The sequence below is a fragment of the Mchenga conophoros genome, linkage group LG18 (assembly GCF_057382185.1).
Source record: "Mchenga conophoros isolate Kocher_MC1m ecotype Shallow Benthic linkage group LG18, M_conophoros_male_GT1.1, whole genome shotgun sequence".
NCBI classification, from domain to species: Eukaryota; Metazoa; Chordata; class Actinopteri; order Cichliformes; family Cichlidae; genus Mchenga; species Mchenga conophoros.
Window position 1 is genome coordinate 22,087,325 of NC_140543.1, and position 13,778 is coordinate 22,101,102.

Below are 13,778 nucleotides of genomic sequence, written 5' to 3' on the forward strand. Positions count from 1 at the left end.
TCCGCCGAAATTCAAACACGCTTTGATGTGATGGCCTTTCTCAGTCATGCACTGGATTCTAAAACTTCTTGTTGTGCTGTGCAGTGAACAGTGCGGTAGTAAAGGTTATCTAAAACCCACTAGTTTAATTGGTTTAACCAGTGTGTGAATGGGTGGATGACTGGTTGTGTAAAGCGCTTTGGGGTCCTTAGGGACTAGAAAAGCGCTATACAAATACAGGCCATTTACCATTCATATTTTAAAACAAAAAATATTCTGGCATCTCTTAAAGAAAGTTCGTTTTTAGCTCTCTTCCAGCAAACTGACTAAACCAGCTGATCTCCTCTGCACATCTAAGCAGAAAATGCAGAGATCATCCTTTTTTTAATCAAAATAAATAATAAAACTATAAAAAAGATGAATGAAAGACAGGGGCAGGTGGTTAGCAAGATGACAAAAGGCTGATAACTAGCAGGAAAAAAAGACATCACATTTAATACAATCACATATTTATTTCAACAAATTATAAAATGTGACAGAAAAACAGTGATGCAAAAAACTTGACAGTAATATAAAGTGAAGTCGAAGCAAAGCTCTAGCCTTTTACTTTTTAAAAATACTGCAACTTTCTGATCATGAGCATTACTGCAGCTGAACAAACTTTATTTAACACAGAAATAAAAGCAGAAATATTTAATGTACTAACAGGAAATAAAGTCACTAATTAAGATTTCCTGTGACAGCAGTCCTACTAGCTGTGTTGATCTTGGACAGCAGGGGGCGTAGCTTTACCAACTATATAAATCTGGGACTCTCCACCATTTGACCCTAGAACAGAAGAAGCTTCTCGGATGAGAGGTGAAACGTCTTCAAGCAACTTAAAGAACCTTCACAGACTTATAGTGGTCAGTAGAGTACAGCAAGTTCAACAAAAGATGTTGTTGGGTGGTAACATGATGTGAAAAATTTCACTGATCCTATGCTGTGTCAGAATTACTCAGCACATTACAGCCACATGTTGGATCAGTGGTGTCTGACATGCTCTCAGAAATCAGTATATTTTCCTTGACTTCGTATCTTCACAGATGGGTGAATGAAAACACTACATATGTCCCACAAAAACTTGTTAGCCACAAGGACGGAGTCAAATGCAGGCCTGATTAAATCTGCGGGGGTCTAGTCGGTCCTACTGACACAAACCAGCCTAATGTGACCAGATCCCAACAAAGTAAATGCGGGTCAGTGAGTGTTTTTGTTTGGGACATGTTACTGATGGTGAGAGGTGGTTTGAAATTTTCATACATTTAGACATCAAGCATGTGAAGGAACTGACATTAATGTTAGAGATATTTTTGGTCTTTGTAAACTTGTGGACTCCACTTTTCTGTTGCAATAAAAGGCTGACAGTTTAGCTTAGTTCAAGAAATCATCAAATCAAAGTCAAACGTCATAAACGTCATATTTTAAGTTATAAGCGGCATGGATGTGAGTCTTGAGTCACCCCTGTTTTCCTTATATTCGCTATTTCTTAATGACATGACTTTCAGACACTGTTGATCTGCTCATCTTTCTGACTCCTGTCATGTCTTCACTGCAAATTGCAAACCACACTGAGATGTACAAGCTAAAAAGCTGTTGGATGATGTCATTCATTTAACCCCCTCTGGTCCCGGCTGCATACTTCTCCTTCTCATCACTGTCATACATTCCTGCTGTGAGTGCCACAGGATAGGAGGCTATAAATAAGGGAACTTGTTTTTTTTTAATGGCAAATAATTTCAAACACTCGAGAGTACAAAGACATCACAAACTGACACATATTCTGTCTAGCTAAAGATAGAGGTTATTGAGGGAAAAAAATACTTAATCTGTAAAAACTTCACTTTTAGAATCAGAGAAAGATGAAAAAAAGAGAGAGGACTGGAGTATATATGGACTAATATATATCTATATACATATATAGAAAGAGATAGATATAGATAAAATCAGATAGTGGATTTTAAACTTGTGTGTGTTTCTATGTGTTTCAATTCTATTCTATTTCTTGGACCGCTTCCTCCTCAGCCTCCACTTCTTCAGCTCTGGAAACATCCGTCTCATCGTTCTCCTTTTTGTCTGATTTCTGCTTTTTGTTGACCTGGAGAGACGATACACAATCCATGTTACTGTTCCTACACTTCTCAGCTACTACTCAGTTTCATACATGCTTTTATTTACTCTGATGTACCTTATAGTAGAAATGAAGGGCAATGTTCTCCAAAAGCAGAACCAGAGGCAGGAGAACATATCTCAGGATTGGAGTTCTTGAATCTGTGGAAAGAGATCAGTCATCATCACTTACCACAGAACAAACTGTCATATAATTTATTTTGTTTTAAAGACATTGAAACAAATCTTGTGAAAAATCTCCTCATAAATCATGTTAACATCAATAGATTATAAAACAATGGGCTCCCAGTGAATGAAAAAACCCTCTCCACGAGATGGAGGTGTGTCCTCAACACAATATTACCCAGTTATGGTTTAGGAGGCGTGGCTCGATCTGACAAATATGGTGACCACAATACAACATTGCAGACTGTACAACAGCCACTAATGAACTACCTACAGTTAGGTTTAGAAAGCTTTAGATTTGTGTTATTTTAAGTGTGTAGCCACACTTACATGATGTAAATGTGAGACTCAAAGTGATTTTGAAGGATTCAACAAAAGTATTTAGTGTGCTGTGAAGAAATTAACATTTTATAGCCACAATTTTCAGGCACTTAACAGGTGTGGGTTATTTCTTTGTTCAACTTTTTTCATAACATATGGCATCATTAAACTTGATTAAAACCACATACTTACAAAAAATGTTTAAATATTCCAAGTATTTTTTAAATCCTTTTTCTGTGTCATCGAAAACCTTCCAACATGATGCAGTCAAACTATCACTGCCATGATCAGTAGATGCTACTGACTGTGTGCAGATGGAAGAACCATTAGCAGATGCATAAAGACTGAGAAGACTGAACTAAAGTGTGCCATTTCTTTTGGCTAATAACAAGCATTAGCAAAACAAAGGCCAAAAAGAGAAACTGAAACCCTTAACATGGAAAACACACTAGGGCAAGATAAAGACCTGCTCTGTCCTATGGAAAAAGAAGACTACGACTTTATACAGTACAGACACACACGGGCAATCAGGGAAGCAGAGACAGCCGGGGAGAACAAGACACAGCTGAATTAAATCACAGAAAACTAAACAATGGAAGCAAAACTAAAAGCAAAGCACAAGGAACACTCGCTCTCGAAATCTCGATAATTAAATGTGGAAAACAGACACATGAATGAATGAGCAGAGAACACTGAGCGAGGAATTAAAGCAACGAGGAACTGAAAACAAGACTAAATAGACTAAGAACAAGTGCAAATGCTAAACAAGACTTGAAAGTTTAAAAAACTCAAAACATTACGTAAACTGACCCATGACACTCACAGCAAACAGAAATATTGAGTTCTGGTGTTTGCTTAACTTACATATAACGGAGACATAAATCCACTCCGCCTCAGGAGAAGTGAATGTTCCTTCTGTCAGAGTTATCTCATACACACAGCTGTAGCGGCCCTCGTGTCCAAAGTCAGCTACAGGGAAACTAAAGGAGGCTGAGTTGTTGACAGATGTCTTATTGTGTTTCATGTTGGAGCCAGAGTAGATGAGATTGAAAACTCCTCCTGAATAGCGATCATTGTTTGAGCAGGTGAAGATGAAGCTGTAGCCCTTCATGATTTCTATAACCATAGCAAGTCTTCCATCTGGAGATGTCACAGAGATCCTGGGCTGCTGCAGCAACACTGAAAACAAAATAAACAACAAATAAAGAAGCTCTATTGAAAAAGAGGCACCACCTGGTGGCGGAAAAAACTCTGTCACTCTTTTAATGCGTGTGTCATGTGTGAATATGATCCAGATCTTTTTAACTGACTGAAAACATTTAATCCATCATTAAACAAACAAGACAGCTCAGGATTGTTGAGGTGCTAGAATCGTTTATCCCTCAAGAATAGGACAACATTTCTCTCCCAAAAGTCCAGCAATTCTTTGGTGCCCAGACAATTCAGATTAATTCAGTTTTTATAGATATTGAGAATTCAAAACACCTCAAGGCGCTTTATATTATAAGATAAAGACTGTACAGCATTAAAGAGAAACTGCACCCTATGAATTAGCACTTGGCAACATTGGGAAAGAAAGGCTCCCTTTTAACAGGAAGAAACCTTTGGCCAAACCAAGGATTTAGATTTTAGATTTAACAGGGAGTCAATGAAGAAATGCCAACATGGGAGAAATATGCGTTCTCTTTCTCTCAGTCTCTCGCAGCTGTATTTTGGATTAACTGAAGGCTTTTCTGGGAGTTTTTAGGGCAGGATGAATATGAAAATCTTTATTCACATGGCATGTATTTTAATTTATTGATTGCAGTGAACACTGGCATGAAATTAAGTTGGGTTTCTGCAATCTTAGACATAATTGGGAAGTGACTATTAAGTGTTGTCGTTGATCGATGAACTGCTGAAATTAAGACTTCTTATCTTAATGGATGTTATATTTTCATGCTAATAACCTGTAGTGGGCGTAACAAGTAAACACAGTATTTTCCTGTCACTGTAATATAAGCAATAGTACATTTTATTACCAGTAACAGAGACGGTGACAGAGTCACTTGTGGAGATGCTGGAGTCGTGTGAATATTCACACTGGTATAATCCATCCTTGTCAAAATCTACTTTGAGGATCTTGAATGTAGCAGAGTTGGTGGTTGATGGTTTTTTCTGACTGAATGAGCCTGAAATCTGCTTCAGAGTAAATTCTCCTTGTAGAAGCTGCTGGCTTTGAGGTGATATTGAACAAGTGATGCTGACATCGCTTCTCCACTCAACTTTACCAGCAGGAATCATGAAGATTCTGGGCTTTGGAAGGATCACTGAGGAAAACAGCAGTCATGGAGAGACGATTCAATTAAAAATGGCAAAAATTTACTTTATATATTAATAATTGTCATGGAAATTTCAAATAAACCCGCAAACATCTCGGTGAGCATGATTTCAAGTGAGCTTAATAATATATTGCAATATGAAGAGACTCTGGTCAAACACCTAAGCGGTCTCTGACAATGGCTGCCATCCTCACATCTTATATACCCACACTGACAAAGACTCTATGTAACTCTTACATGTTACACATGTGTGTTAGAGCATAAGGCCCATTTACGGTGCACATGCATACAACTGGTGAAAATGTGCTTCTACATTACTAAAGTGATATGGTTAAACTATGTGATCAATACAAAAAGAAAGAAATCTCCCACCACATAACAGTATTTAAATATTATTGATATTTAATGATAAATATTTTAAAAAATAATTTCTCACCTGAGCAGACAACACCAGCATCCTTTTGGTGAGTACAGTCATGTGTCCCAAATCCTCTGTGCTGACACTCAGTCAGAGATCTCTCACTTCCTGAACAGTCCACATCATCAAGCCAGATGGATCCACTTCCCTCACCAAAGCGGGCTGATACAGCAGCACTCTGTGCCGTTCCACAGCCGAGCTCTCTACAAACCACCTCAGCATCATTTATGTCCCAGTTATCATCACAGACTGTTCCCCAAGTGTTGTTGTAAAAGATTTCGACTCTTCCAGAGCACAAAGTGCTTCCAGATAATCTGACTGGCACACCTGGGCACAGTGAGCATAATAAACAATAAGACAAAACATTTTGATGGACTGAATGTTATTCAGTGTGTAATTGGTTCATGAGTGCAATCATTTGCAAACTTTACATCACTGAGCTGCTCAATGATCATAAAAATCAAACAAAAGAACAGTCCTACAGTCCTATTTATATACTTTATGTTAAGTTCACATTTCAGTGTTATAGGACGCTTCAATCATATTAAATCGGTTTCTTTTGACAGTTCTCACTCATCACTTTATTTGTCAGGCTGTGAATAATTAATATTGAATGATAACAAACAAGTCAAGCTAATAATTTTTCATAAATGCTGGAGTCGTAAATAATATTAATGACATAATATTAAAGACAAAACCAAGAAGTAATGAAATAAATAGTAAAAAATTGTATTGACCTTTATTATTAATTTAACTTTGATTAGTAAAGTTTCTTACCTGAACAGACAACACCAGCATCCTTGCTGTGTGTACAGTCATGTTTCCCAAATCCTCTGTGCTGACACTCAGTGAGAGATCTCTCACTTCCTGAACAGGACACATCATCAAGCCAGATCGATCCTCTTCCTTCACCAAAGTGAGTGGACTTAGTGGCTTTCAGTGCTGTTCCACAGTTTAACTCTCTGCAGACCACCTCAGCATCATTTATGTCCCAGCCATCATCACAGACTGTTCCCCAAGTGTTGTTGTGAAAGATTTCAACTCTTCCAGAGCAACGAGTGGACCCAGTTAATCTGATGCGTGCACCTGAACTCAGAGTACATGCATTTAATATTTTAATTGAACATTATTGTGAGACTCATTTCTGTACATTAAATAAGTTTCATTCAGCTCACGTTCACTCAGACTCACAGTGCACAAATACATGGCAATAACTACACACAGACCCACATTTATGTCTTTTAATTACTGGCAGTTTAAAAAGATGATGGAAAACATATTTCTCTGTAGATTACAGCTACATTCATAGCAGAACATTTTCAGGGGTGTAATTTCCGGGAGGTTATGACCCCCCCCCCTCCCCAATAAAATTATGAATTATCTCGCATAAATAGGCTGTTCATATTCTTTACTCATTTCAAGTATTAGTATTATTTGTATTAGTATTATTGAACATTTTATTACTGAAAAATGCAGGATGTGCAGGATGGTTACTTTATGAGATGATTTGCAGTGATCACCCTGAATTTTAGGACAAAATAGGCAGAGAAGCAAAACTACTGTGAGTTAATGATAAATCTGTTGATGATGAGAGATGTACCTGAACAGATGACACCAGCATCTTTATGGTGTGTGCAGCCATTTTTCTCAGACCCTCTGTGCTGACACTGGATTATAGACCTTTCACTTCCTGAACAGGCCACACCATCAAGCCAGATTGGTCCACTTCCTTCACCAAAATGAGCCTCTTTAGGAGGTGCTAGTGCTGTGCCACAGTCTAACTGTCTGCAGACCACCTCGGCATCATTCAAGTCCCAGCCGTCATCACAGACTGTTCCCCATCTTTTTTTATTGTAGATTTCAACTCTTCCAGAGCAACGACCTGACTGATGCCCAGATAATCTGATTCCTAAACACAAAACACAGAAAACATATATTTGATTATGATTGTAATGCGTTCTCCTACTTAATGAAGGAAATGGTTTCAAAATCTTCCGACAAGTGAGCCTTTATAACTGTTGCAAAAAGACAACAGGACTACACACACACACACACACACACACACACACACACACACACACACACACACACACACACACACACACGGGATGGGATGCAGGCTGGTACTGAAGAATGCAAAGGTTGGACTCCAAAATGTTCTTCTTACTTCACCATAATGTGTTCTAACCCTGTTTTTTTCTTCCATACAGGTCATTCAAACAAGGAACAGTCTGTGAAAAAAACAACATTTGGGGCTAGATTTGCTAACATCTGCAGTAGCCTTCATGCAAACTTCAATTAATGTCAATTAAAACGTCTCTGACACACAACTTACAACAAATTACACAGATCCTAATGCCAAATTACTGGATCACAGACAGCAGCAGCTATTTTAACATTTTTGGATGATTTTGTTAGAAGTCTCAAACATGTAAATCTCATTCAAACAGATATATTTCTCTCTGGTTTAGAGCTGGGTTGGATTATTTTGAATTGAATACAGTGCGTGATTTAAAAAGAGTCTCACCTGAACAGATGACACCAGCATCCTCACCATGTCCACAGGAATGTGTCCCAAATCCTCTGTGCTGACACTCAGTTAGAGAACTTTCACTTCCTGAACAGGACACTTCATCAAGCCAGATTTGTCCTGTTCCTTCACCAAAGTGAGCTGACTGAGTGGCATTCAGTGCTGGTCCACAGTCTAAATGTCTGCAGACCACCTCAGCATCTTCTGTGCTCCATCCATGGTCACAGACTGTTCCCCATATTTTATTGTGATAGATTTCAACTCTTCCAGAGCACTGAGTAGACTGATGTCCAGCTAATCTGATTCCTTATCAGAAAACACAGAAAATATATATTTAGTTACAAATATAATGTTTTAACGATAGCAACATCTGTGTCAAATATATTTTTTAAATACAAGTCAGTAATTTGAAGTTAAACAAGCGGGTAAAAAAGATAATAACCAGACAATAGCCAGGAAGCAGATTGGTGGCATGCAGAGAAGCTAATCGAGGAGGAGATAAACAAACATGAAGACAAAACCTACTTCACACCAGAAGGAATAATGACAAAACAGAGATAAGATTAGGACAGAATGGACACAAAAGGGAACTAATATCATCTGAGGAACTAGAAATATGGATAACAAAATGGCAAAATCTAAAGGAGAAAACAAAAATAGCAATCCAAAAACACAACATGGAAGACAAGTTACACTTCAAGAACATATGAGCTCAAACAGACAATCAGACCGAGGGGAAAAAAAGGAAGTAAAACCTAAACGTAACCTTCAATGTAAAACAGGAAGTAAAAAAACATGATGCCTTTGTGTAGATATTTCACTCATTTGAAGCACAATCAAACACACAGTTGATGATGCAAAAAATAGCACAGCTTACATATTTCTCTGTATTACAGGTGCATGAATCAAAAAGAGTCTCACCTGAACAGATGACACCAGCATCCTCATCATGTCCACAGGAGTATGTCCCAAATCCTCTGTGCTGACAATCAGCTAGAGAACTTTCACTTCCTGAACAGGACACTTCATTCAGCCAGATGTCTCCTGTTCCTTCACCAAAGTGAGCTGACTGAGTGGCTTTCAGTGCCGGTCCACAGTCTAACTGCCTGCAGACCACCTCAGCATCATTTAGGTCCCAGCCATCATCACAGACTGTTCCCCATGTTTTTTGCTGGTAGATTTCAACTCGTCCAGAGCACTGAGTGGACCCAGAACCAGCTAATCTGATGGGCACACCTAAATGCAGAAAACACAAAGAATCTATATTTTAAACAGAGAATAAAGTATGTTTTGAATGTTTTCAGTTGTTGATTATGGTAACTATTTCAATATGTTCATGAAGTTTTGATGACATTAATTTTTACCCACAGTTAAAGACACAAATGACAAAAGCCACATATAATCCCCACGGTGGTGTTTGGCCAAAGCCACCGACAGTTTTAAATTGATGAATAATGGACAGATTCCTGTTTGGATTACAGGTGCATTGATAGTAGAACATGTTATTACTCAGTACTGCACAGTTCATACGGTTACTGTATGAACTCAGGTCCTCTGCTTACCGTGAAGTTCAGGATAAAGCATAATGACAAAAAACACTTCTAGGTGGTAAAAATGATAAGACAGGAAGTTCATTTACTGGCATTTGACATTTTTTGGACAGTCCTAAATATATCTTACCTGAACAGATGACACCAGCGTCCTTTTGGTGTGTACAGTCATGAGTCCCAAATCCTCTGTGCTGACACTGAGTTAGAGAACTTTCACTTCCTGAACAGGTCACATCATCCAGCCAGATTTGTCCTGTTCCTTCACCAAAATGAGCTGATTGAGTGGCCTCCAATGCTGATCCACAGCCTAACTCTCTGCAGACCACCTCGGCATCATTTAGGTTCCAGCCATCATCACAGACTGTTCCCCATCTGTTGTTGTGATAGATTTCAACTCTTCCAGAGCAGCGAGTTGACTGAGGCCCAGTTAATCTGATTTCTAAACACAAAACAAATAACTAATTATAAATGAAAAGTTTTATTCTATTTAATAAAGGCAGCTATTTCAACATCTGTGGCAGATACATCCACCAATGTCCACTAATTTGAAGTTTAAAAAATGACAATAACTACACACAGTCCAGTGAGTATCTAAATGAAGAACATGAGAACACGTTACACTGGGAGAACATTGGAGCTCAGAGACAAAATCAAATCAAGGGGAAGACATATGAAGGTAAATATGTTTTAAAATTTGAGAGCCCGTAGAATCAAAAAGTGAGAATATGTAGAAAAACTTGTATTTTAAAATTTTGTAAATTGTAAAAAAAATTTATACACTAGTGTTTTCAATTCACACTTACAGAAAAATATTCACAAACCTGCAGAATGATATTTATATAAATATACTTTGAGCTGCAAACTTGTAATTCAAATTTTACTCATCCAGAGATCCATCTTCCACTTATCCAGGGCCAGGTCAGGGGGCAGCAGCCTAAGCAGAGAACATCAAGGCGTTCCCAGGCCAGTCAAGAGATATAATCTCTCCAGCATGTCGTGGGTTAGCCCCAGGATCTCCTCACCTAGTGGGACATGCCTGGAACCACTCACCCAGGAAGCATCCTTGTCAGATGCCCAAACCACCTCAACTGGCTCCTTTCGATGTGGAGGAGCAGTGGCTCTACTATGAGCCCCTCCAGGACGGCTTAACTTCTCACACTAAGAGAAAGGAGAGGCACTGTTCTTTTTCAAACATTTGTTTCAGTGTCTTACTATGGGGACGTGCAGACCCCTGTATTGACAGATAAGCTCATCTGAACGACTGACTGTCATCTTAGGACTCACACTTAAGACAGTGTGGAATAGAGATCGTGTAATGAAATCAGCCTGTTGCAAAGGTCAAAGGAGAAATCCAGCTTGGTGCTGCACATATTTCCTCTATAGCGACACCACGAAAGAGGGCCCATAAGGTTGCCATTCCTCTTGTAGAATGAGCACGGCGCTTCATTGGGGTACAGACTAGTGCTGGAATACTCCAACTTAATATCTGCTGCAGTCCAGTGGGAATGTGTTCTTTACTAATAGGCTTGCCAAAATGTGGCTTAGCCCAGGAAACAAACAGCTGGTCAGACCTCCTGAAAGCCCCAGTTCTCTCCATAACCGGACAGTGAACGTGTAAGCACTCCTGTTCATGGGAGGAGAAAGCAGTGGGGGCCAAACACCACTAACTCCAATGGCATGCATTGGAGAGAAAGGTATTTGAGGACAAAGGCTGGATTTAGCCTGAATGTGACCCATTAATTATCCAGCGTGAATTGGATGCACTGTTTCTGCATTGGCAGTGTATGAATATTGCTGATGCCAGCAGCTTCAAGACAAAATTTCTTCTTCAAGACAAAATTTGTTTCTCCACTTGACTTAGTAGCTCAGATGGTGGCTGTGAAACTGCCCACAGCACTAGGGATGAATCCCACTGGGAACAAGAGGTTTAGCGGACTGCCTTGTAGAGATTCTGGCAAACTATCAGGCAACTCAGGAGGAGAAAGTGGTGCTCTACCTGCACTGTGTATAGTGTGGGTGGAGTGCTGCCGACTTCGACTGAGAACATTGTCAGGCGGTGGTAGGAATGCTTCGAGTCCCTCTTTAATCCCACTGCAGGGCTCTAGAGTGCGACCAATTTGGTCGCAAATGCGACCAAATTTCTCCATGGTGCGACTAATAAAAAATACTTGGTTGCACCGGTGCGACCAAGTAAAAAAAATACTTGGTCGCACCGGTGCAACCAAGTATTTTCTCGGAAAAAAAGTTTCAGCAACCCTGAAAGTCTCCGTGTGTTCAACAACAGGCACACATTATGCCCATGTCGTGTTCTAAACCAATCAGAGATACTCAGAGGCGGGGACCTCTGTGATTGGCCGTGGTCCAGATATTCCTGCAGACCTACTTGTGTTTACGTTTGAAAGTGCGGGCAGATAGAGAAGGGTGAGTAGCCCAGGTCAGAAGTGTATGAAGTTGGTATTGAGAAAATATGAAAAGAACAATTGATAACTTTTTCGTTAAGTTAAGGCCTGATCAGTCCAAAATTCTGAGCCAGCGCTCTGACACGGAGCCATCAACCTCTCCGTTTTTGTCAAACACTGGTCCGGAGACGGCATCAGAAAATGAGCCACATACGATCGACTCCCAGCCGGAGTCCACTGAAAGTAAAAGTCAGAAAATGTATAGATTTCGAATCGAGTGGCTTGACCAGTTTCCCTGGCTAAGATACAGCCAAGCTGACAATATGATGCACTGCATTTATTGTCGCAAGTGTGGAAAGACCATGGCCGGCAACACAGCATTTGTCACTGGTGCTAATACGTTTCGAATTGAAACGCTGAAAAAGCATACAGCATCGAGAAGACACATTATATGCCGCGATAAATGCTCTGCCAAAATGTCCCCGCTCCCCACTGCCTTTCAGCGGCAGGCAGGAGTAAACAGGTCATCGGAGGAGGCCGAGATGATCATTAAGTTTAACATCGCCTACAATATTGCAAAAGAAGAAGTTCCGTTTACTAAGTTCAAGTCAGAAATAACTCTTCAAAGGAAAAATGGCTTGGACATAAACCCCACATACAGCAATGATGTTGCGTGCGCCCAGTTTATAGGCGTAATCGCTGACACACTGAAAAAAAAGACGTCAGTGGAAATTGCGAACAGTACATACATGGCCTTCCTGATCGATGGAGACACAGACATCGCCACAAAAGAATGTGTCATTGTGTACGCTCGTATCTTGCAAAAAGGAAGACCAGCGAATATACTGATTGGACACATTGAGGTCCAGCATGCCCATGCCCAAGGTAAGCCATGTCATGTCACGTAGCCTATGTATATGATTAATAATATTACGTCGTGTTACTGAATTAACCATATCTAGCATGTTCTTATCATTGAAAATTAAACATAGCAATAATACATGAATATAGAAACTCAAACTGAAAAAGACTGCATTGTAAACTCTTGATCTGATAAGTAAATGGTATTTTTTTTTAAATTTGTTTAGGAATTTATGCTGCCTCAAAGAAAGCATTTGCTGCTCTTGGGGACCAGTGCAGTAACTGGTTGGATAAAATCATTGCTATGGGGGCTGATGGAGCTGCTGTTAATTTGGGCAGCAAAGGGGGTGTCAAGTTAATCATTTTGAAAGGTTGTTAGTTAATCATTTACAAATCAAAAAAAACGTGAACATGTAAAACTGCGGTGTTAAGTAATGCAGTTTAAAAATTTGGGTACGCCTAACTTTTGTGCTTGTACGCCTAAATTTTGTGCTGGTGCGCCTAAATTTTATTTTTAGGCGCACCAGTGCAACCATGGCAAAAAGTTAGTCTAGAGCCCTGCACTGGCACATCTTCCGTGGAGGAAGCAGTGTCTGGGGACGAGGGGAATGACTCGTCTATCTCAGGGGCGAGGTCACTGAGGCATTTAAACAAATAGTTGGTGGCAGAGCCCCTGAGGTGGATAAGGTTCACCTTGAGTTCCTGAAGGCTCTGGATATTGTAGGGCTGTCTTGGCTGACACGTCTCTGCAATGTTACATGGAGATCAGGGGTGGTACCTTTGGTACCGAGGCGGTGCTTCCCATCTTTAAGAAGGGGGACCAGAGGGTATTCCAACTATAGGGGGATCACACCTCTCAGCCTCCCTGGGAAGGTCAATGCCAGGGTGGTGGAAAGGAGAGCCCGTCCATTAGTCAAACCTTGGATATAGGAGGAACAATGCGGTTTTCGTCCTGTTCATGGAACACTGGAGCAGCTCTTTATCCTTTTACTTAAACCAAAAACACAAAACTCTGGGTCGCAGACCCAGTACTGTGACACCATGGTCCTCGGCTGGAAAAGGGTG

General features: G+C 40.0%; 1 protein-coding gene across 1 annotated transcript in view; it reads right to left on the reverse strand.

Moving 5' to 3' along the window:
• Nucleotides 1-477: 477 nt before the first annotated feature.
• Nucleotides 478-13,778, reverse strand: part of LOC146553726 (scavenger receptor cysteine-rich domain-containing protein DMBT1-like) — a 45,849-nt gene continuing 32,548 nt past the window's right edge. Inside the window, exons 8-16 of the mRNA XM_085253746.1 lie at nucleotides 9,584-9,892; nucleotides 9,021-9,139; nucleotides 7,901-8,096; nucleotides 6,151-6,459; nucleotides 5,392-5,700; nucleotides 4,656-4,943; nucleotides 3,499-3,813; nucleotides 2,207-2,289; nucleotides 478-2,116 (exon numbers count right to left, since the gene is read on the reverse strand). Coding sequence (XP_085109872.1) covers nucleotides 2,012-2,116; nucleotides 2,207-2,289; nucleotides 3,499-3,813; nucleotides 4,656-4,943; nucleotides 5,392-5,700; nucleotides 6,151-6,459; nucleotides 7,901-8,096; nucleotides 9,021-9,139; nucleotides 9,584-9,892 — 2,033 coding nt within the window. The 3' untranslated portion in view covers nucleotides 478-2,011. The remainder of the gene's footprint in view (nucleotides 2,117-2,206; nucleotides 2,290-3,498; nucleotides 3,814-4,655; nucleotides 4,944-5,391; nucleotides 5,701-6,150; nucleotides 6,460-7,900; nucleotides 8,097-9,020; nucleotides 9,140-9,583; nucleotides 9,893-13,778) is intronic.